The 24060-nt window shown below is 36.5% G+C and overlaps 1 protein-coding gene across 7 annotated transcripts; it reads left to right on the forward strand.

Annotated features, from left to right (window-relative positions):
- Positions 1-23: 23 nt before the first annotated feature.
- Positions 24-23196, forward strand: LOC131853820 (uncharacterized). Of its 7 annotated transcripts, none has more exons than XM_059204875.1 (6): positions 24-234; positions 582-760; positions 15952-16211; positions 16514-16750; positions 21466-21565; positions 22810-23196. In XM_059204875.1, exons 1-6 carry the CDS (start codon positions 116-118, stop codon positions 22839-22841), a joined length of 927 nt encoding a protein of 308 aa, XP_059060858.1. In that variant the 5' UTR covers positions 24-115; the 3' UTR covers positions 22842-23196. The 7 variants fall into 7 exon arrangements, with proteins under 7 accessions (XP_059060858.1, XP_059060851.1, XP_059060852.1 ...); XM_059204868.1 differs by lacking the exons at positions 24-234; positions 582-760 and adding exons at positions 3412-3632; positions 6336-6775; XM_059204869.1 differs by lacking the exons at positions 24-234; positions 582-760 and adding exons at positions 3412-3614; positions 6336-6775.
- The last annotated feature ends 864 nt before the right edge of the window (positions 23197-24060 follow it).

A 24060-nucleotide genomic window follows, 5' to 3' on the forward strand; every position in this document is an offset into this window, starting at 1 on the left:
TTACTACACCTTAAATGATTTTTTATTGTGTTATATACGAAATTTAAACACCTTACCTCCCTGACAGTCTGTATTATCAAGAAATAGTATGTTTTACTATGTGCAATGTTAAAAAATGTCTCTACCACCTAAAGTTAACAAAGAAAACTTTCGCCTCTTGGACTTATCCAGTGACGAGGACTCCGAGGATTTACATTTGGAAATAATACCTAGTAGAAAAAAGAGAATATCCAGGTTTGTAGTTATATTAATTTTGTACATTATAATAAAAAATAAATGTAAATTAAGTTTATTTCAGTAACAAATAGCTAATTTGGTAATAAATATTAACTTAATTGTATGTAAAGTAAAACCATTCTCGATTAAAGTTGTGAATGTGAAATAGGTACTTAAAGAATTGTGTTTGGAAAATTTTCTGTTTATCAGAATCATGAAGTTTTTTGTTATCTTTATACTCCCAAGTTGTAATTGTATTATAACAATTAATTACTCTACAAAATCAGAACCTGCTTTGAAATGCAATATATGATTTTTTATTTTAAGGGTAAGGGGATGATGCTATAAAAATGATATAATTTCAGGAGAGAACGCAGCCGCATAAACACACCAAGAACTCCAGAACCTAACATAGGCACAGAGGTACGATGTGCACTCCGGTGGGCAGTACGAGGCACACTTTTGCTCTGGCTTTTAATGCTAACATGGATATGTGCAGAGTTATACGATCAAGTTTCTGTTATGCGTTTAGAATTCAACAAAGGTAAGTGTGTATCATACTTATTTCCTTGATTATTCTTGACTAATAAAGTACAATAATACAAACATTACCATGCTCGGTAATGTTTGTATTATTGTACTTTATTAGTAAATTGCAATAGTAAAGATTGCTGTTTCCTAAAAATATATATGCCCTTAAAATTACTAAACATTATCTTGAAACACGGAAAATTAAATCTTTTTAATAAGACTAATGTCTAATAGGCTAAGATCCTATTTGCTGAAAAATGGAAATGACAAAATGTGTATGACAAACATGGTAACCCATACGCAATGTCATCATTATGTATTTGTATAAATTTACTTACATCTGAAGTAGTATACTATTTACTTTCAATAACAGACTGAAACATAGCTTGTAAAACAACCTTACTGATTGATTGGTTACTTACTTTACCTGTGCTGAAATAGTTAATTGTGTTTTCTTGGAAAATTATGATACTATTTTTTAGGACTTAGGAAACTATTATATATTTAGGATACAAACTAAAACTTGAAAGTTTTAGTCTATAATTTTAGTGTGATGACTCAAATATGCATTAAACAAAACTTTTATGTTCTATGAGATCTCATGTATACATGGTTTAAACTGTATTTATATATCTTCTATAAATATAATATGCATATTTTAAATATATTTTATAGAAATTATATAAATTTGTAGGAAATACATGCAAATATTTCATTTCCAATTATAATCACTTATCAGCTAATTGTAATTGTAAATGGATGTCATTCCTATTTTTACTCACTCTACCTAATATTAGTAAAAGGAATCCATACCATTTTAATACCATAATTTACTGTTATAGTAAGATTCAATTAACCCCCTCGCCCCCCCCCCCCTTTGGTAATAACACCCTTAAGTATTGCAATGTCTTATAACCTTACCCTGTTATCTTATCTTTGCGATTGATTAGCGAAACTAGGCAATCTAATCTCTAATAAATTTGCCGTGTAAATCTGAGATCTTATGTAGGGTAACGCTAAAAATGTTCCAGAAATAATTTATTAGAACTGAATGTAGTTAATATTTTTATATTTCTGTATTGTCAAACATGGTAAGATCAGATACATCTGATCAAAAGTAGTATCCAATGGCTATAGATAGATAACATGTATAGCAGCACAGATATCACGAAATATATTGCAATGCCTATTTAATGGCCCCCCTGACATATTGCTATTCATGAAAGCTAAAATACACTGTATCATTTTTTTCTGTAATTGGAATGGCAAACAAGCTGGCGGTTAACTTGATTATAAGTCGTAACCATTGACTATGTAAATGAATAGGAATACGGATATCAGGTTATCATATAACTCGCGTGTATATTCTGAAGTGATACCACTCATGCGTTGCCCTTCAGAATATATTTCTAAATATAACTTCTATTAAACAGTAATTTTACACCCTAGAACAGAAATTATAGGAATTGTACTACCTTTTAAACTGTCTCACTCTCTAACTATCCTTTAAAGCAAGTTGATACGCGGCGCTAATAAGTGAGGCGTGTTCCCGACCGGATTGGCGTATTTATGGTTTTTGGTGATTTCTCAGTAGGTAACTGATACACCTATAAATTGTCTGTTGTGGAACAAAATGTGCAGCCTGAAATTTTTAATACTAGAATCTAAAGAAGCTTAGGTCATATTCTATTGGTTAACGTAAATACGTACGTTTCATATATTTTTAGTATAATAAGCATTCACTGTCTACCCCTTGCAGAACGTCATTATAGTATTATTTACTATAATGTAGAAAGTTATCAGTTCGTACTATGTAGGTATACAATAGTAAATAATTGAGCTTTCGTGTCTATTCAACTAATATTACAAATTAGACCGCCATGCGCCATTTACTATGTACGTAGCTAACGTAAAACAGAAACGTAACGTAAACAGATATATGCATATTACTAGAAATGATTGTACAAATATAATCTGTAGAAATATAATACATTTGTTTGAGAAATTTGGCGCGTAACAAAATAAATACATTTAATATTGGTGTTTGCATCATTATATGGATAGTCTGTGACATATTTTTTAAAACCCCATACACGGATAAACTTATTGCATTTAATCAATCGATAAGATGATCTTGACAATCTATCTTTCCATTATTTGGTATAAAATTGGATGCTATGTCGCTGCACACACACCTAATTTAACCACATATTCTGACATCAAAAGAACGAATCGTAACGATAATCTAATATATACCGTCTATATATATACCTAATGTCTGTCAGATCACTCACGACCTTTTTTCCTTTGAATAAGTAATGACAGTCTTAAATCTAATTATAAAGGATGCCTGTTATGCGTGATAGACTTTAGCTTATATAGCTTGCTTTATAATTTGCGTTTCGCCTGTAAGTTGTTGTGAAAAGGCAGTAAAAACGCTTGAGCGGTGTCACGGGTGTCATATAATAACGTAATGTGCGTTGTCCTGTTCGTGTATATAGGCATCGGTTACGATTTCCATCAGTGGTTCATCGGTTTATATGGTATTCCAATTACATAAAAATATATAATATTACTAGAATTCATATAGAAATGTTGCCTCATCTAGATACTTCTAAATCTCTTACATTTCTTTTTGCACGCATGCGTCGCCGCGCCTATGTGACATCACAATTTGTTCCCTCCCCAAACTCCTCAGAAACCCTTGTTTGTGCTCAACACTATCCTTAATTCTCGAAGAACTATTAAATCATCTTTGTGAATCTCATCCGTAAGATTTAAACGTTCTGTGACGCGATCGTGTTTTGTTTTATCTGTGTGCTTGTGTCGTCTATACGTAGAGAATATGTTAATTGATAACAGTGATGGTGAAGTGAAATTTTAATGTAATAATAAATTAAATAATAAGTGCATTCATTTAAAACCACTGTATCAAATGTGGATTAGATTTAATAATAATTACAAAGCCATTATTATAATATTAATTATAACTACAAGTGATGAGCGTTGTTGGTTGTCGCAACTTTACTGCGCATGCGTACGGTTCATTCACATTACAGGTCGATAATGCCTCCAATACTTCGCTCGTTATCACGGGATACGTCAACTTTGCTTATCAATAATGCTGACTTTTAATTATAGATTACATTTTGTAATAAATCTTTCAAAAGTATATTATAATAAATTTTGTAATAAAACATGACTAACTCCATTTATAATAACAATCTAGAACTGTGAAGAATAAATATAGATAGTAAAGTCCGCGTGACCATGATTGACCTAAATAAAAAATAGAATGAATAATGGTTGTACATACAATATCCAGCCCATTCAATTGAGTCGTAATTTTGATCCCCGTGTGAATTAGATGAGGCTAATTCACACGGGGATCAAAATTACGACGTCGTTAACCAATCTTCGTATACTTCGTACCCCTAGCGGAGACTAAAGTCGTATCGGTCAGTCAGGAGATGACCTTCAGCCGCTCTATAAATCCTTTTGTGGATTCGGAGTGTCGTCTGCACTCGCCCTCTATTATTCGGTGATGCTGTAAAGGATAGATGCGGCAAACTGTAATAATACTAAATTTTATCATGATTGGTTGAAAATAAAAGCGTAAAAACAAACCTTTGTTGCATTTATAAGAGAATGAAGAGCGTTCATTCCCAAGTCTTAAGCCATACATATCTATCAATTTCAGCAGAAGTAGAATATTTAAATGATTATATGATAATATTTTTCAAATAACTAGACAAAACTATACAGCTACTACGTATAGGTTACCTATATGTATCTTAACTTTATTTTGCATTTAATATATATAATGTAACACTAATACATTTATAGATTAAGATGCACAATAATAGTTATTATCGATTAATAGTATTGCATGAAGATTTATATTCATAGAGAACTACAAAAGGTTTTTTAAAGATTCTTTTGGAAAATAATGTTAAAATACGTAAATAGTTTAAGAAAATTGCGACATAGGTTGTCCAGGTATAGACGCTCTTCATGACGCTCTAAAATATATTTCAATAAACATTATTATTAGCTAATTCAAATTAAATAAAAATGCTTTTTTGCCTATATCCGTCTTCGTGATATAATCTACCTTTGCACTAAAATTGCGTAGTGGAGAAAAGGTAGACACGTTTCGTTTATATTAGTATAGATATAGATGTATTGGTGAATGTTTATATGACATTGAATTATAAATACCGCTACTTACATTGAATATAATATGCTGTAATTTACAAGATCAAGGTTAAATAAGTACCGACTAGAAAGAGTTCAATGTCAACGTGTAAATGGCCTTAATAAGTTTTATTTGCCTGTCACACGTAACTCTCGTGTTTTGCCACGTAAGTAGCACATGCTGTTTACCTTCAATTTAGTGCTAATTGTAGGTAATTAGTTAAGACTATGTACAACATTGCAATCATTATTGAAACATCTTGAGACAACCGCAGTTGAATAACTCAATGATAGTTTTCCAACGAATTAAAAAAAAACACATACAGAACTCGTTACATAATATAATACTTTTTATTTTTTAAAAAGAAGATATTTACTCCTTTGTTAGCCCTATACTAATAATATTATAGTTTCTTAATAAAATCTTATAGCAATAAATCTTTTTGATGATATGATTAATCTAATAATAAAATGAAAACATTAGATGGACGACGGAAGTTTGCGGTTTGTAAAAATGTATCGCTGACCTTCACAATATTTTCGTAACCTACATTCCTGTATAGTTTTTGTTGCTCAAACAAAATATTTAGGTATATAGCGTAAATAATATGAAATATAATTCGACAAAATTGAGTTAATGGAACTTGTTTTGTGTGTGCATAAACAAACAAGTAATATCTTTGTCAATTTTTAATAGATTTTGATGACTCTGTACTCATACTACACAATCGCTTATAAGATCCGTTCATTTTTTATTTAACTTGTTCTGTATTGTGGATATTTATAACCGACTAAACGAATTTGCATGTGTGTCTTTTTTAAAACTGAGTCCAAACGCAAATTCGATTTTAATAAGATGCAGTTTTGTTGTTTATTAGAAAAGCATTACAATATCGCTTAGTTCATGTAATAATCACAAACTAGCAAACAAAAACGTTGCTAATGTATAACAATATTTCATAGTACGCAAAGGTGAGAAACGACATTCGAATGTTGATCATTTGGAAGTGGTTTCAGAAGTCGATCAGCTGGAAATATGCATTTTCAATATTATAACAATCATGCGTTTCTTAAAAAGGCCCGATTAAGAATTGAAGCCAGACTATTTACACAGTGCGTCATAATAAATTACTTCGCTACCGGAGGTTGACATTTTATTCTCTTATTGCACAATCGTACGATTTATGTTTTGCGTATTATAGCCATGATATCTTTACCATAAAAAGAATCACGTGTTATCACTGTCTATCCACGTTATAAGAATATTGTTCTCAGAAAATTATACCTTACCGTAATTATCATAAACCTACCATTAACTATTTAATTCAGCTATTATCTCTTTAATATACGTAAGCACATTTATAATCATTATCATATCATAATCTAAACAGATTATTTGTTCTACTCAGTCGCAATTGTGGCGCTGGTGAGTTTAGACGTCATACGCGAGATATAAGACACAGTGAAAGTGATCAAGTGCCTAGTGGTAGTGCAATTGTGCGGATGTATTTGCGGTAGCGATCCCGCGTAATGGAGAGCGCAGTGCACGCAGCTGTGCCGCTGCGAGTCGGCAAGAAGATGAGGAAACGGCGGGAGTTGGACGCATTGGTTGGCGGTGGAGGGTCGAGAAGCAGTCGCCTGCTATCAGCCTCTAGTGATGAAGGAGAGCCATGGGGAAGACGGACGGCTCGCCGGCGACGCTCTCGTCCCTTCGTCCGCCTCGCTGCTGCCTTATCACTATGTGTCTGCGTTGTTTCAGCAGCGACAGTGTTATGGCTCTTCGTCGATGTTCGGCGGCAAATTGTTTCTCTACGCATGGAAATGGATAGAGGTTCGTTATTCATAACTGTCAGTGCACTGGTTTTGTATATTGGTTCACGAAAGAATTCCTTTAGATCACCTTGGACTGATATGCTATTTCTGTCTTTGTTGAAATTTCAAATTCGACTGCGTTATGATAAAATAAGCTTAATTCTATTTTACTACTCGTGAGGATTTTTTTCGTGAATTTCATTTATTGTTTGTAGTAGGTAGGTCTAATCTAAATGTAAATTGGTTTAATTGTAATAATAACTATAACTACACAACTATTCACGGTGGTTATAAAGCAGTCTATTATTTTCTGAAGAAAAAGCATTGCAGGAAAGTATGGTATTGGATTTGGTATCACAACGTGCCCAAAAACAAAACAGGACTCAAACAATAGCTACTATAGACCATTAGAGCAAACTTGCTCACTTATCTTATAATCTTATCATTATAACGGAAATCGTTTATATTTCATTGTTTATAATATCAATATAAGATATCATAATGATTATTTTACCTCAATGCAATGCTCTCAACTCAATGCTCAGAAACAAAGGCAAAGATATAGAATATATTTATTTAGGGGTTATCTGTTATTAAACGGTAACCACTACTGTACTATATAAGTTCAACATTGTACTATGATGGGGAAGAGATTAGTTAGTACAGGAGTTTAGTGGATCCATAGCTAGTAATATATTACTAGCAATGGACTCTCTAATCTCTTGTAGATTAACCTACACGCGGTTCCCCTGGAAACGATCATGATAAATTCCTAATGAATTTTACTATCTCTGATCAACGCGACGGTTGACTGGTAAAGAATGCCATCAGGCATAAAGTTCGCTATTTATACAATTTTGTGTGCAAAATAATAAATTAATAAATAAAATATAATATTATGAATAGACACTATTCCATCAGATCCCCTGCCCACTCGATCGATCCCCCGTCCAATTCAAATGGATATCGAAATTACAACGGCCTGAGACAAGATTCGGATCTGTAGCGGTGCCGTCAGAAGTGAAGTCGTGTCAGGCATTCAGGAGTTGGCCTTCAGCCCTTCTATAAGTCCTTCTGCGGGTTTGAAGTGCACCTGTTCCATCGTTCAGAGAAGCTGTATTAAGGTCAACCAACAGCTTTTAATATTTCGAAAAAGAAGTCCTTTCGATAGCGTTGAATTACTAATTGATTCAATGAATCTTGTAAATATTGCTAAAACATAACATTGCCGCCACTAACTACATGTCTGAATATACGATAATGATTTAAGCACATATGACTTACTAGTTGCTATAGGTCACAGACATGTGAAAGTAACCGTATCATATTGTTCATTGTCTGGAAAAAAAAACCGGTTCAATATTAGGTGTGATAGTTAGATATCAAATTCTGATTTCAAAGAGATTTTATTAGTTTTCAGATATTTAAAAGATGTTAGGGTTTTTTTTTATATTATTATTTACAACCACAGACAGGTCCGTAGACTTTTGCATTTATACTATTTGTAATAAAATCTTTTTAGTTTTAGTTTCCGTGGTGTTACGTGCATTTGGTTTAATTGCAATTCATTACATTTAGTAATAGGAAGAGACTTTGTAAAAAAACAATCTGTGTGGATAGCTTTCTTACATGATCCTACTGATAAGCAACTTTGTTTTCAAGTTGTATTTCAGTGTATAGTGAGCTATACGGAAGTTAAGTTATAGGATACGGAGGCATGTGACACCTTATTCCCCAAGAATGGCAACGATGTGTAGATATCACTGGTATTACAATGTATTCTATGTAATTTAGGAGTTAAATACTGTATTATTATACATGGCTATTGCCAACGGTCAAATACTTTCCATCGGGCGGGTTTAGTATATAGACCAAATTTTATTTAAACAAAACTTTTTAATGATTCTTTATGTTGTTGTTTATTATTCTAGAATTGATATTGTTTGATCTCATTTCGACCTCATATTAAATTCGTCGCGTACATTTTTATTGCTAATTACAATATATTTAAATACATATGGAATAGTTTAGATAAGAATCGTAGTAGGCGTCGCTATCAAAGTTTGTGCATTGTGTGTGTAGGTGGGATTTTGTAGGTATTTACTGCGGAATTTGTTTATCTGCATCCTTAGTCTTGCGCCGCTATATTCAACATATGGCTGCAAAACTTTGTTGCAATTACTAACATGCTGCAACTGCGTTTTTCATACCACAGTAGTGGTAAGTAAGTATACGGCCCATCTGATTGTAAACGGTTACCGTAGCCTATGAACGACTGAAACACAGACATCTCACGTCCGCATTGTCAAACTTAACCTTATATACCCTTCTTATTGGTATATATTATATTATAGTGCACAACTGTTAACTAGGATGTTATAATGACAAGACACTTTACGAGACTGATTCTTTATTATATTGACGGTGAACATAAAATATTAATAACAATGTACCCACATATATGCCATTCTTCCCCCCCTAGCTACAAAGTAATATATACATAATAATTATTTACTTGTAGATATATAACACTGTAACGAAAAGAAATAACCTAAAACAATTATATTTACTACACCTGTACATACCATAATACTTAATCTTATATATAAAATTTTACGTTCAATTAGTACATTAAAAAAAACTAAATCTAAAACTAAAAACACTGAAACAAAAAAAACGTTTAACTTTAAAGTTCAATTAGTATAAAAAATAACTAAAATTAAAAAAAATACAATTACATATTAAACCAGTTGTCTTATGTAAGTATAACAGTAATATACAACGCTTACTGGTGTACGCATACACAAATGGAAAAATGTACAGCTTGTGTGAAACCTAAAATATTTGTAAAAATTATTCATCCATTCCATATCTTGACACCGGTTTGCGTATTCGAATTGAACGCGATCTAGGGGCATCGCCATCGGGTGACTCATGAGTCCCTGGCGAAAGCACCTGTGGGTATAGTGACCGCGGGCCTACCGGCTGTGTCTCCGTCACGGGTTCAATATCGGGTTCAGGTAGATTTTGGTCGTTGTTGGACACGATTTGACCGCTACTGATTGATGCAGCATCCCCACTCGATCGACGTTCATAATCATATAATAAATTTGAATCAATACTATTAAATATGCGTAACTGATCGACATGTTTTTTTAAATATTTATTATTATACTTGACATAGTACGAATGGACCCACACGGTCAGTGACAACACCCTTTCCCATGTAAATGTATTACGCCGAAACAACTTAAAATACACGTGATCCCCGACGCTGAATTGTCTATAGGTATTATTATTTTTATATTCAATCTGTTTTCTTTGTTTATTTTTCACTAACTCGCTCGTGCTGGGTTGTAACAAACTAAAAGGTGTACGCACCTCTCTGCCTAGCAACAGGCTTGTTGGAGTTTTCCCAGTTATACTATGTGGTGTAGAGCGGTATATTAATAAAAAATTGTCCAACGCCAATTCCGAATCTATTTTGTCATGAACCGCTTTTTTTAATGCTTTTTTAATTATTTTTACCGCATTTTCTTGCCCCGTTACTACTAGGTTTATAAGGAGTCGTTGTTATTGGATGTTTTTAGACTGTTCAAAAAAATTGTAAACTCATGACTAGAAAATGGTGGTCCATTATCGGACATAATTCATGTGGAAGACCAAATCGTGCAAATACTTTGCGCAATTTGTCTATGGTCGAAGTAGCTGAAGTGTTGTGAACTCTAAATGACTCAATCCATTTAGAGTGTGCATCTATGATAACAAAATAATACTTAGAATCGCCGGGTAACGAGAAAAAATCAACGTGTATTCGGTACCAGGGTTCCTGTGGCCACATCCACGGGTGCAGCGGCGCGGCCGGCGGCGCGGCCCGCTCGCGGGCGCACGTCCCGCACGCGCCACACACACGTTCTATGTCGCCATTGATACCTGGCCAGTATACATAGTTTCGAGCCAAATTTTTACATTTCACCACACCCTGATGCGTCTGGTGTATTAAATTTAAAATAGCCTCTCTCAATGCGCCGGGAATAACAACCCGATGACCATATAAAATACAGCCTTGCTCGATACTGAGATATTCCTTTATTTCAAAATATGGCTTTAAATCTTTACATTTACAGTATATCCAATTAGATTTAATACTTTTATGTAACTCTTGCAATACTTTATCGGATGCTGTATATTTTGCAATATCCTTGTAACTAATGGGAGACGTATTTTGTATAAAATTAATGTATGAATCGATCCGCGTACTCTCTTCTGTCACAACGGTCGGAATCCTCGATAGGCAATCGGCTACACAATTATGTTTTGAACTGATACACTTAACTTTATAGTTGTACGCGCCTAGTATTACGGCCCAGCGCTGAAGACGGCTCGCGGCCATCAATGGGACTCCCTTATTTTCATTGAAAATAGACGCGAGCGGTTTACAGTCTGTGACTAAAGTGAATTCTCGACCGTCTATGTACTCATGAAACTTAGTAACTGCAAAAATAACAGCCAACCCCTCCCTACATATCTGTGCATAGTTCTTTTCTGGCGCGGTGAGCGTGCGTGAAGCATGCGCGACGGGCCGATCGCACACCGCGCCACCGCCGCGCCGCACCGGCGACTGCGCCGGCTGCGACAGCACCGCCGCCACCGCGAACGGAGATGCGTCACACGTGACCGAAATCGGCCGCGAAGGGTTAAAGTGCGCCAGCAATGACGAGTTTTTTAATGCATTCTTCACGCGCTCGAATGCAACATTACAAGAATTACTCCATTCGAATCTTTTACCTTTTTTTAATAATTGATATAAAGGGGAAAGTATATCACTCAGATTTCTCACGAATTTCCCATAATAATTTATCAATCCGAGAAACGCTTTTAACTCTTTTACATTGGTGGGGGTTGCTGTGTTGTTGATCGCATCAACTTTTGACGTTTCCGTGTGTAACCCGTCCGCATCGATTATGTGTCCTAAATACGATATGGACTTCTGAAAAAAACTACATTTCTCTGGAGCTACTCTTAATCCACACTCTGATAATATTTTAAAAACTTTCAATAACCGCATCCATAAATCCTGTCTATTTATACCACAGACAGTTAGGTCATCAATATAACAAGTTACGTAGGGCATCCTAAACAATTTTTCTATCAATCTTTGAAATTTATGGAGCGCACTTAATACCGAACGGTAGTCTATTAAAACAAAATATTCCCTGTTGTGTCACTATCGTGCACAACCTTTTTGAGGATTCATCTAACAAGATTTGTAGATACGCATTAGAAAGGTCAATTTTTGCGAATATTTCTCCCCCTGTAATGTAGAAAATATATCCTCGATCCTGGGGATAGGATATTTATCGTCCATGAGAACCGGGTTCAAGGTAGTTTTAAAATCTCCGCATAATCGCACTTGTCCATTTTTTTTTAGTACGGGAACGACGGGCGTACCCCATTCGCTCCATTCTACTGGTGATATAATGCCTTCATGCTGAAGCCGCTGTAGCTCAGCATCAACAGCCGGGCGTAGCGCGTGCGGCACGGGCCGCGCTCGGCGCCACACCGCCTGCGCCCCTTCTACTAGTTCTAGCCTTATCTTGCACTTATTAAACGTACCTACACCCGATTTAAACACGTCCGGATACATTTTTTTTAAATTATATACAGCACTCTTTGTGTCTATGGGTACAGTAAATTGTGTATTATGCATAGTACTTACTGACAATATTTTAGGAAAAATAATACCAAAAGATCGCATCCAATCTCGACCGAATAAAGATGGACTGAATTCATTATCTATAACGACTAAGTTTAAATTTGATATTATATTATTTTTTATACGAACTGTACATTGAATCTTACCTTTCGGTTTCACGTTTTGCCCACTGTACATTCTTAAATTTGTCGTATATGTTTGTAACTTACAATCACTGAATAACGTCTTATACGTGCCATAAGAAATTATACTGACTGCAGAACCAGTATCGCCCTCCATTTTTAATGGCACATCATTTATGTGAACAGAAACGTTCCACTTCTCGTCTGAGTCGTCATCACTTAACTGATACACTGTCACGGGGGCCCCGTCCTCGGAGTCAGAACAATCTGACGAGGTGGCTGTCACTACCGCTCCACTAACCCCGTGAATAGATTTTTGTTTACGTTGGTTACACATTTTTGCTATATGCCCTTTTTTTCCGCACACATAACACTCACTATATAAAAACGAACACTTGTCTGACGCATGATTTCCATCGCAACGATGACACCTGTGCTGGGTGCGCTGCGGTACTCGATTACTACCGCGCGCTTGTCGCCGTGCTCCCCTTTGCCAGTCACGGCCGCTACCGGCGCCGGTACTGCGGCCGCTGACTGCATACACAGGTTCCTGGTCGGTGACACCGCTGCCGCCGCGACCACGCCCAGCTTCCGTAGCCGGTCCCGAGTCTCGTTCCATCGTCTCCAACGATAGTGCCAATTCAGAGGCACGAGTAAATGTGAGGTCCTCGTCCTTCTCTGTTAACAGGCGTTGCCGTGTACGATCGCTGAGAAGTCCATAAACGAATTGATCACGCAGATTCTCTTTTAATTTGTCGGTAGAAGAAAATTTACACGCCTTACTTAATTTCTTCAATTTTACAAGATAATCGCTTATTGACTGTCCCTCTGTTTGTTTGCATGATCTAAATATAATTCGTTCAGCGATAATTGATCTCTTTGGAGATAAATGTTCGTCAACGAGCGATTCGATTTTTTCAATTGACACGTTTTCAGGTTTTTCCGGATAACATAAGTCGATTATAAGGTCCAAGGCTTCGGTGCCAACCACGGCCATCAAGTATTTAGATTGGTCTGCAATTTTCACATCATTAATTACGAACCACGCCCTAAGTCGACTCATGTAGGTGGGCCACCGATCCACATGTATTTGGAATTCTTTCAAGTAGCCAATATCCTTCGATTTTTTTTCACTCATTATGTCACAACTAATAATATCAATGAACAATTTATATAATAATTTGGGTTCCCTCGTCGCCAAATGGTATATATTATATTATAGTGCACAACTGTTAACTAGGATGTTATAATGACAAGACACTTTACGAGACTGATTCTTTATTATATTGACGGTGAACATAAAATATTAATAACAATGTACCCACATATATGCCACTTATTTATTAGTCTTCGAATAATTTTTAGTCGTAGTTCGATGTTAGCTGATTTTCTGTTACACGTCATACTCTACAACAATAGAATTTTAGGAATGGCAATGCCTGTTCACCTCGTCCGTCAATGTCTTTCATGTTTTAGGCGACAGTCACTTATAATGATGGAACGATGAGCTGGGCCGTCATTTGTCAGTCTTTCAATTGTATAAAAAAAATGCATCTTTATAAGTGAGAGCATTTGTGACATATGATTTATAGTAATATCTATAACTATTAAAGATCGTTGTCAGTACCGTAGCAGTTAACAAAACAAGTTATACATAGAAAACACCCAGACCGATATAAACAATCATTCATACTCAATCATACTCATGAATGAAAATGTTGGTACCGTGTGAAGAATCGAACCCGTATCCATCGGAAAGCAAGGCAAGTATTTATTTTTCTGATATAAAGTAGTTTAAAATCTCCTAATCCTAGAATGATAATCTATATTAACAAAAGATAACTCCTGCTATCTTTTATTAATAGTAAAAATTATCATTTATTGCTCACAAAATGAAAATGAAGGTGCATAAAATAAAATATTACAACAGATTTTTATTGCAATTACAAATGGCGGCCTTGACTCGTGTGTATGTTAATCTGTTAAAGAATTAGAATAAATATCTTAGTAATTTGTGTCATTATAAGAGAATTACCGATCAATGTTCTTAAATGTAAACCTTAATTATACACAAGTACATAATAATGCAATTATTGGAAACTAGTTTTCCGTAATATTATCTATCTACTTATTTTATGACATCGTAGCCTATATCCGTTGTTGTGATACAAATTGTATCTTATATATCTAATAAATATATAACTCAAAGGTGACTGACGTAGTGATCTATCAACGCACAGCCCAATCCACTAGACGGATCGGGCTGAAATTTGGCATGCATGTAGATGTTATGACGTAGGCATCCGCTAAGAAAGGATTTTGATAAATACTACCCCCAAAAGGATATAATAGGGGATGAAAGTTTGTATGAAACTTTGAACTTTAAACCGATCGGACTGAGACTTTGCATGGATAAAGTTACTATGACGTAGGCATCCCCTAAGGATTTTGATAAATTCCACTCATAAGCGGATAAATTAACGCGAGCGAAACCGCGGGCAAAAGCTAGTCTAATAATATAATCAAAATTTTGTAAATATCGTTCAGACGTGGAAAGATAACAAATGTATACCTACAATTTGTCATCACCAACACACTTTCGTATGTTTAATATTATTATAGAGTTGTATTTGTTTACTAAAGCAATGTTTTTGTGGAATCAAATTATAATGGCCCCTAAATGTTGATTTCATTTTCACTTTAATTTGACGATATAAAATATGCGTGGATCAAGGGCGACTGAAGGTTCCTTTGTGCACGATTTTCCCGGATATAATACGGAAGCAGGTAATGTAGTATTTAAATTATATACCTAGTGCATACGCAATACAGACAAACAGAAACCTATAACTCGTGATGTATAGTCATAAAATCATTAAACATACAATAAACCTATTTTTGCCTATCTGTTTGACGAAGATTTTCTTAAATTAAAAGAATATGAGAAAACAATCTGAACCTTAAAATGGATTTGTACAAGCGTTTAATTTTTGTGAATGAGTGAATTATGGAAAAAAAAGACGCAGTTATATATACCGTAGTTTTATTATATAGGGTTTCGCACGTTTTTAACTCTATAATTTTATTGTATGTACATATATTAAGAAAGGTATATGTCTGTGCAACAGACAACATTAAATATTAGTAAAAGTATTGCTATAATGTCCATTTATATTTTTATATCATTGATTCCCATTTTTTCTTCAACAGTCTATTCTATACTTACTTGTTTACTTTAGAGAGATTGAAAGCGAATTTATTCTACTCATTCATATATCTTCATTTATAATCTTTTTGCAAAAAAACGCACTGAATATATTGTTCCTAAGATTTATAAATTTAATTTTTTGTCGACAGTCTCAACCAGCAGCAGCAGTGTAGGTGACGCCCTGCAAGTATGCCACACTGCTGCCAAAGAACTGCGCGCGAATGCCACAGACTTCAATATACGGCTTGCGAAACTCGAGCAAGAGCACCAGGAGCTCGCCAAAAGAGTGGAAGAAGCTGGTGCCACGATAGCCGCGGTGTCAGAGAAACTCGCCGCTGCACCAATGTTGGCCGACACGCCCAACCGGCTGGCGGAGTTGCAGCGGACGGTCGCCTATTTCGGTTCACAGGTCTGCTCTGCTCTATGCATTTAGATTTATACCAAGCATCAAATACAGGGTGTTGTGCCGCCCCTATTGCATTAAGTCACAGTCAGTTAGTAGTAAGGCAGCATCTTAATTGTATTCCGGTAACCTAACAACATGTGTCTGTTATCTGTTATTTTCGCGGCTATGTTAAACGATGTTTTTGACAAATTTATAAATGAATTTTATTTGTTTTTAACACTGTTCGATATCAATTTTGTCATTAATTTTGTACCCAATTAAGTTAAAAGGCAGAAATTAAATTAATTTTCACATTATTATTTCAGATAAAAGGTTATGACGCTTCAATAGAGAGCGCTCACAAACAAGCCTTAAACGCGGCAATGGGGGTGGAGGATATCAAAACCCTATTGCAGCAGTTGCATGCTAAAACCAATGAGACTGTTGCCAACGTGTCCGCGAACATGAAGGCAGAGGACGAACTGAAGGCGCAAGTATCCGCCCTCAACGGCACACTCACAGCGAGAGTGGAAGAATTGCAAAGCAAAGTGCTGGAGATAAGTGTGAGTATATTATGAATTAAGTAATCCTCTACTATTTAATTGAAATGCCAAACAAGGTGACGGTACACTTGGTGGTAAGAGGTTGCCTACTGTTTATGAACATACATGAACAGTATTATGCAAATCACATTACCCTGTGAGACCCATAATAGCACTCATGCTTTGCCATTCCCAAAGAACGTCACTTTAAACGTCAAGAGATGTAAATATCTGATTTACCATAAAAATGTTCAATTATTAATTATTTGCCATTTAAATAAGTTACATAAAAAGAAATGCATTGGAGAATTAAGTGTGTATAGCATTACATATTAATTTCATGTAACGGGAAGAGATACGCAAATAGAGTTATTTTGGTATTTTTAATATTTCTCTGTTTTATAAATTTCTGTAAGAATTAGTTAAACAGTTCATTCCATAGGCATTTTACAAAAAATTAATACTGTTTTCAAATCTGTACTGTTATAGTGGTTCTGTAATTAATTTCTTTATTAAAATAATATCCAAAGCGGAAGTGAGCAATAGTGTAACTATTTTATAAGTACACATCATCGCAGCCCGGAAGACGTCCACTGCTGGACATAGGCCCCCCCAAAGATCTCCACGACGATCGGTCCTGCGCTGCTCGCATCCAATGCCTTCCCGCGATCTTGACCAGATCGTCGGTCCACCTTGCTGGAGGCCTTCCTACGCTGCGTCTTCCGGTCCGTGGTCGCCACTCGAGGACTTTACTGCCCCAACGGCCATCTGTCCTACGAGCTATGTGCCCTGCCCATTGCCACTTCAAAGTCGCAATTCTTCGGGCTATGTCGGTCACTCTGGTTCTTCTGCGGATCTCCTCATTTCTGATTCGATCACGCAGAGAAACTCCGAGCATAGCTCTCTCCATTGCCCTCTGAGTGACTCTGAGCTTGTTGATGGGGCCCATAGTTAGCGACCACGTCTCTGTTCCGTAAGTCATCACTGGCAACACACATTGGTCGTAAACCTTCGTCTTGAGACACTGCGGAAATTTGGACGAAAAGATATATCGGAGCTTCCCGAACGCTGCCCATCCGAGTTGGATTCGACGATTGACCTCTTTCTCGAAATTGGATCTACCTAGCTGGATAGTTTGCCCTAAGTATACGTAGTGATCGACAATTTTTTGTAGAATCTCCGATTTTTACGGGAGCAGGTACGACATGGACGTTTGACATAATTTTCGTCTTGTCCATGTTCATTTTAAGACCTACTCCTTGTGAGACTCTACTGAGGTCTTCGAGCATTTTGCTAAGGTCTTCCAGGGTCTCAGCCATGACCACGATATCGTCGGCAAATCGAAGGTGATTGATGTACTCGCCGTTAATGTTGATGCCCAGCCCGCTCCAGTCCAGAAGCTTGAAGACATCTTCCAACGCAGCGGTAACATAAAATCATTAAACGATATGACATCGCCTTGTCTGACACCTCGCTGCAGTTGGATAGGCTTCGAATTCTGGTCGTGGAAGATTTTCTTAAATTAAATAGTGGCGTTTTCATACAAACATTTCAACGCTTCGATATATCGATAGTCAATTTGGCACCGCTGGAGAGATGTAGTGCCCACGTCTCGAAAAAAAGACGCTTTATATAGTCCACAAACGCCAAGCAAAGTATATAGGTTGTATTCTTCGGTCTTCTGAATTACCTGCCGCAGCGTATGAATGTGGTCTATGGTACTGAATATTAAGAACCCGGCTTGTTCGGGATGGCTGGAAGTCGTCAAACCTGCGCGCGAGACGATTCGTGATGACTCTCAAAAACAACTTATAAACATGGCTCAGCAGTGTTACGGGTCTGAAATTCTTCAGAAGCGATTTGTTTCCCTTCTTGAAGAACAGAACCACCACACCCCTTTGCCATGCTTGACGTTTTGCCCTCGAGGATGACTTTAGAGAGTTGAATAGCTTCTGGAGGATTCGTAGAACAGGTCTACCTCCAGCCCTATAATCTTTTTGCAAAACTCCATCATCGCCCGGCGAATATATTGTTTTTAAGTTGTTTATAAGCCATACCAATCTCGTACAGGCTGACGTCCGGGATATCTTCGGTATAGTGTCGGGTTAATTTGGCTCTAGGGTCTTTCGCCGTGTTGTTAACAGGTGCCCGTGTTGTCGTGTATAACTGTCCATAGAACTTTCAATTTCCCTCAAAAGTTCGGGTTTAGACGAAACGATCCCGCCGTCATCCGTCTTAAGTCGCGTCAGCTGGCTCTGTCCGGCAGCCAGATCCCTGTTAAAGACTTTTGAGCCCTTGTTTCTCTCAATAGCCTCCTTTACACAATTTGTGTTAAAGTGGCGTAAGTTGAGTCAAGGACTTAGAGATCTGCCTGCTAAGTTGCCGATACTGAGAAGCGTCAGTCGGAGACTGCAGGACCATACTTCGCCTTTCATCCATCAATTTGAGGGTAGAGATAGATATTTTTCCGGTTCTTTCTGCGCGGCGGGTTTTGAAGTGCTTAGACCCAGCCGCACGGACAGTTTCCACGAACCTGTTGTTGTAATCGTCCACGTCAACGCAGTCACCAAGGCTTTCGAAACGGTTTTGCAATTCTAGCTGAAAGCTTTCGGGGTTTTGGATCTGTATAGGTGTAGGGCGGAGCGTAGATTTCATCAATGAATCGTTCGAGTTTCAGATTCAGATTCAATGTGCCTCTTACAATCCGGTGATCACTTCCAATTTTGACGGCATTGATCACAGAGACATCATTGAATATCTGTCTTCTCATTGACAAGATGAAATCTATCTCGTTTTTGGTGGCACCATCGGGACTAATCCACGTCCATTTCCGGTGTTCCGGCTTCCTGAAGAAGGAGTTCATCATAAAGAGGTTCTCCTTCTCCATGAAGTCGGCCAGCATTTGACCTCGGAAGTTCCGATCACCGATACCAAATTGCCCCACTCTCAGCTCATCACCGCTTCGTTTGCCCAATTTTGCGTTAAAGTCCCCCATGACAACGTTATAATGAGTCTTTGTACTATGTATGGCTCTGGAGATATCCTCATACATAGCCTCAACCTCATCGTCGGAGTGCGTCGAAGTTGGAGCGTACACTTGGATGACCTTCAATGAATACCGTTTGGTAATTCTGAGTATCAGGTACGCTACCCTAGTCGACACGCTCTCGACCTTGATAACAGTATTCACAAGGGACTTGTGGACGAGGAACCCGACACCGCCTTGGGACAGTTGATCGCCCTCCCGGAAGTAAAGCAGATTGCCCGATTTCAGGACTATCGAGTCCTCCCCCTTTCTTCGGACTTCAGATAATCCCACGACATGCCAGTGCAATCTCTGATCTTCCTCCAGTTCAATTAACTTTTCGTCGGTCCGCAGTGTTTGAACGTTGTATGTTGCCAGGGCCAGTGGTCGTCGTTTGTGGTAGCCTGGTCTTACCCGGAGATTCTTCGCACCCCCTGCCCCGCCGTTTCCATGACCGCTACCATGATCAAGACTAGCGGGGCCGCTGGGGACTGGGGGCCGGGGCCTTGGGTGTAAATTCATTTGGGGGGATATTGCCATAATCGCCACGCTTGGCATGCGGGTTGGCGATCGCAGTATGATGGTAGGTACTCAGTAGGACGCTGCTGCCCGTCCACTGGTCGATGAATCCCTTAGTCGCCTTTTACGACACCCACGGGAAGAGAGAGGGTGGTGCTATTCTTACAGCGACACCACACGCTTCATACGCTTCACACGCTTATAAGTACACAGTACCACGTTATATGTATTATTTTAATCTATACAAATCTTACCAAAAATGTTATGAACACCCAGTCGAAATAAAAACATACCCCTATTATTATTTGTAAACGCTATGAAGCATCATTCACAAAACGGCTGAATTAATCTTTTTTTGACATTATCAATTTCCTGGTCACGAGTTGTGTTAATATAGATGTTTACTTCAATATTCTCCTTGTTGTGTCGTACTTCAGATGTGTACATCCTTAATTGAATTTAAATTTCAACCTTGGCCTTGTCACTATTATTTTAATATGTACTATAGTTATCATAAATATATGAGCTGTTTATCGTTATCTTATACTTATATAGGAAAACAATGTGTACCTATACATATCTATGCTCATACATATATGTAAATACATTATACCTCTGAAGAGTTTGGTTGAAGGCACTAATCTCAGGAACTACTGGTCGTATAGCCCATTTAATGAGGCATGGTATAGGTTGTATATCAGCAGACTACGAGTAGGAATAGATAAAAAATGATCGAAAAACTGGCCGAAAAGTGTGGTGTATCGGCGCTTCTGTGACAGATTGCCGTCATCAGTGCTGTGACCACACAAACAATTTATATTTATATTTTATATTAATTTCAATATCATTCATATGTATGATAGTCTGTAAATTATTTATAATATGGGCCATTATTAACCTGAATTATATAAGTAAAATTAAATAGAAGAATAAAAATTTCAAAAACCGTCCATTACGTTACGCGTGTCAGCTAGTTAGAAATATTTGACATGCCCGTAGATATATACCTTACAAAGGTATATATTAGATGCAAAGATATATTAGATACAAAGATATATATGTATAAGGTCACATATTAGAGAATCTAACGGAGTGCGAACCTAGTTTTTTATCTTTATATTTATATTCTATTTTGTGTGCCGAGGATGCATATAAAAAAAAATTAACTATCTATGTATTATGTTGTTGACAGAGATCGACGAGTACAGTGGCTCCGACGACGTCGACGACCACAACGACTACAGCCGCTACGCCTGCGTCGTCTTCGGCCCCGTCAGTCACAACGCCACCAGGTAATTTGATATATTACAATAATATAACTGTTTTCTAAAGTATATTCAGTTTGTACTATGTGTACTGGATACTATATTTTTTTTTAATGGATCATAATGAAATGGTGCATCCGCGCGCGTTAACGGTATACGCTGGCGGGGCAATAGTGATAAGATAAAAATAAGGTCAGGTCAGTTAGCACATCGTGACAAGTTCACCAGAAAATTATCGCAATGGTTTCCATGGTGCATTCGCGGTAATTACTCTTCATTAGTAATACCTTTTCACCCCCGAACATCATTATTATTGATGCTTGCTATACGGCTCATGGAATGTCATGAATGATTAAATTGTCATATGCCTTGGCCTATAATTTCACTAATCGAGCACACATACTACAACCAATACACATCTTACAGAGCAAGTTGCTTAACGTCTTAAATAGGCACCAACACTGACAACTTTCTAAAGTATAGCTCGGTAAAATAGGCGAGTATTTTTTGAGGTAATCATATTTATATAATACATATAAAATAATTATTCCTTTTTGTAATCTTAGAATATGTAAACACAAAGCTCTTACAACACAGGTTTAATAGTAGTTTACTACTACGAATGTAAATACCGTATAAATTTACTGACTACTAGATTTTTTTATAGTATCCATAAAAACTCCTATCGTATATTTCACCAGGTTTACATGTTGTTTATTACTGCTAGTAGGTTTATTACCTGATAAGATTCCGTGTTAGATTTGCCCTTACCATCCAAAGGTCGCGTGAACGATAAGGCTGCATTTTTCTCTCTTGTTTAATATTTTTATGTTAAATAATTAGTACTATTTTCTTGATTTCTATGGAGTTCTTATTAATCATATTCTTGAATTCCTTAAATTATAGTACAGTTATTTTGAGTTTCTGCTAAGTTAATACTAAGGTGCAACATGCATTTTTTCAGTTCATCTGCATTATCATTTCTTGCTGTTAATTTTCTACAGATTGACTGTTTTTTTATGTTAACTTGAAACCGTAGTAGTCTATAGTATTACGAGTGTATTATAGTATTTTACGAGCCTAAAGGCTAGACCAGCACAATCTGATATTAATAAATTGGTAAATTATCTCTGTCAATATAAACACATTGCGACGCAACGGGAAAATGTATATTGCTTGTTGCTATTCCCACATTTATAAAAATCCTAACGAAAGACGTCTAGTTTTTCGTTTTAATATCTGTATTTAAAGGTTAATATATTTTGTTTCAGGTTCGCCAGCAAAACCAATGGTATCAAATTGAGGGAACAAAACATTATGTGTCCGCAGTGAACGTTGTAGTAAGGTTGCTCACGAGTTGATCTCAAGACATGTTACGTCCACAAGACAATTATACGACTGTAGGAGTGTTTGGCAGAATTCGTAGCGGAAAGCGATACCCTCCAAAGCTAATGTTAAGGTGTTAGATTGCGATGCTCGATATTTTTGTGGCTTATAATTAGACGTAGCCACTTTTTATGGCATGGGATTCGTAGGCTTAAAGTGCTATTGACATCACGTATAAATACGAGGGTTAAAAAGTATTGTGTTCATAACAAAAATATACCTACATTTGTATTACGCTTAGAATTAAAATGCATTAACTGAAAAAGACATTTTTGGAAAGTATATTTAACAAAATATTGATTTTTTTAGTTGATGCAGTTTATAATGAAGCGCGCGAATTAACTATAGAAAAAAGAACAAGAGAAATCAAATTGAGTATACAATATAGAACTCGCCTTCTGTTATAATCATCTCCTATGTATACTAAACTCCTTAGTAAGAGAAAGAATTTTATTTTACAGTTGCCCCCTATGTTTTCGCAGGAAAATGGAGCAATTGCAAAATAAAAGATCACTAAAAGATACATTCTTATAAAATAAAATTTAAGTTCACTTAGTTTTTTCAACTCAAGATACATTCTAACGTGGTTCCAGCTCAATTGATGGTTTAGAGTTCTGGACATCAAAATCCATTAGAACAGAGCAGAAGAACAGAACACTAGTGTGCAAGAATCTATAGATATACTTGGTTTGGTGAAATAAAATCTTAACCCAATCAAAACCCCTACTAAAGCATTGCAGCCACCTTTTTTAAATGAAAAGAACCCAGAAGTATAAACTCTAGTTTTGACGCCAGTCAGAGATATAATAAAGTCAAAATGGTTATTACAATCCCTCATAATATGGGGCATAACTATGAGCCATATTAATGACTTAAGTGTTAAAGGACCTTCCCGAAAATAGTGGTGTAAGCAATCATAACAGTTTATAATAACTTTTCTCTATGTGATACAGTTCATTCCACTGTTTTCGGCGAAGGTCGGATAGTTTGGCCTTATTAATTTAATTTTGTCGACGTGTTTTAAACTTTTCTCATATATATTATAATAACTTAAGACCATAGCGACCGAATCTAACAAAACGAATAGCTAATTTTTGTGATAAATGTTAAAATATATGATGTTTTATATATATATA

This window comes from Achroia grisella, unplaced genomic scaffold, assembly GCF_030625045.1.
Source record: "Achroia grisella isolate CSIRO2021 unplaced genomic scaffold, CSIRO_AGI_Agris_v1 utg906, whole genome shotgun sequence".
Classification (NCBI taxonomy): Eukaryota; Metazoa; Arthropoda; class Insecta; order Lepidoptera; family Pyralidae; genus Achroia; species Achroia grisella.

Bases quoted from the DNA above. Each gene is read 5' to 3' on its own strand.
- LOC131853820 (XM_059204868.1), top strand. From the start codon at position 6,475: ATGGAGAGCGCAGTGCACGCAGCTGTGCCGCTGCGAGTCGGCAAGAAG. The intron at 16,751-21,465 runs GTGAGTATATTA...TGTTGTTGACAG, and splicing joins GCAAAGTGCTGGAGATAAGT to AGATCGACGAGTACAGTGGC. The intron at 21,566-22,809 runs GTAATTTGATAT...ATTTTGTTTCAG, and splicing joins GTCAGTCACAACGCCACCAG to GTTCGCCAGCAAAACCAATG.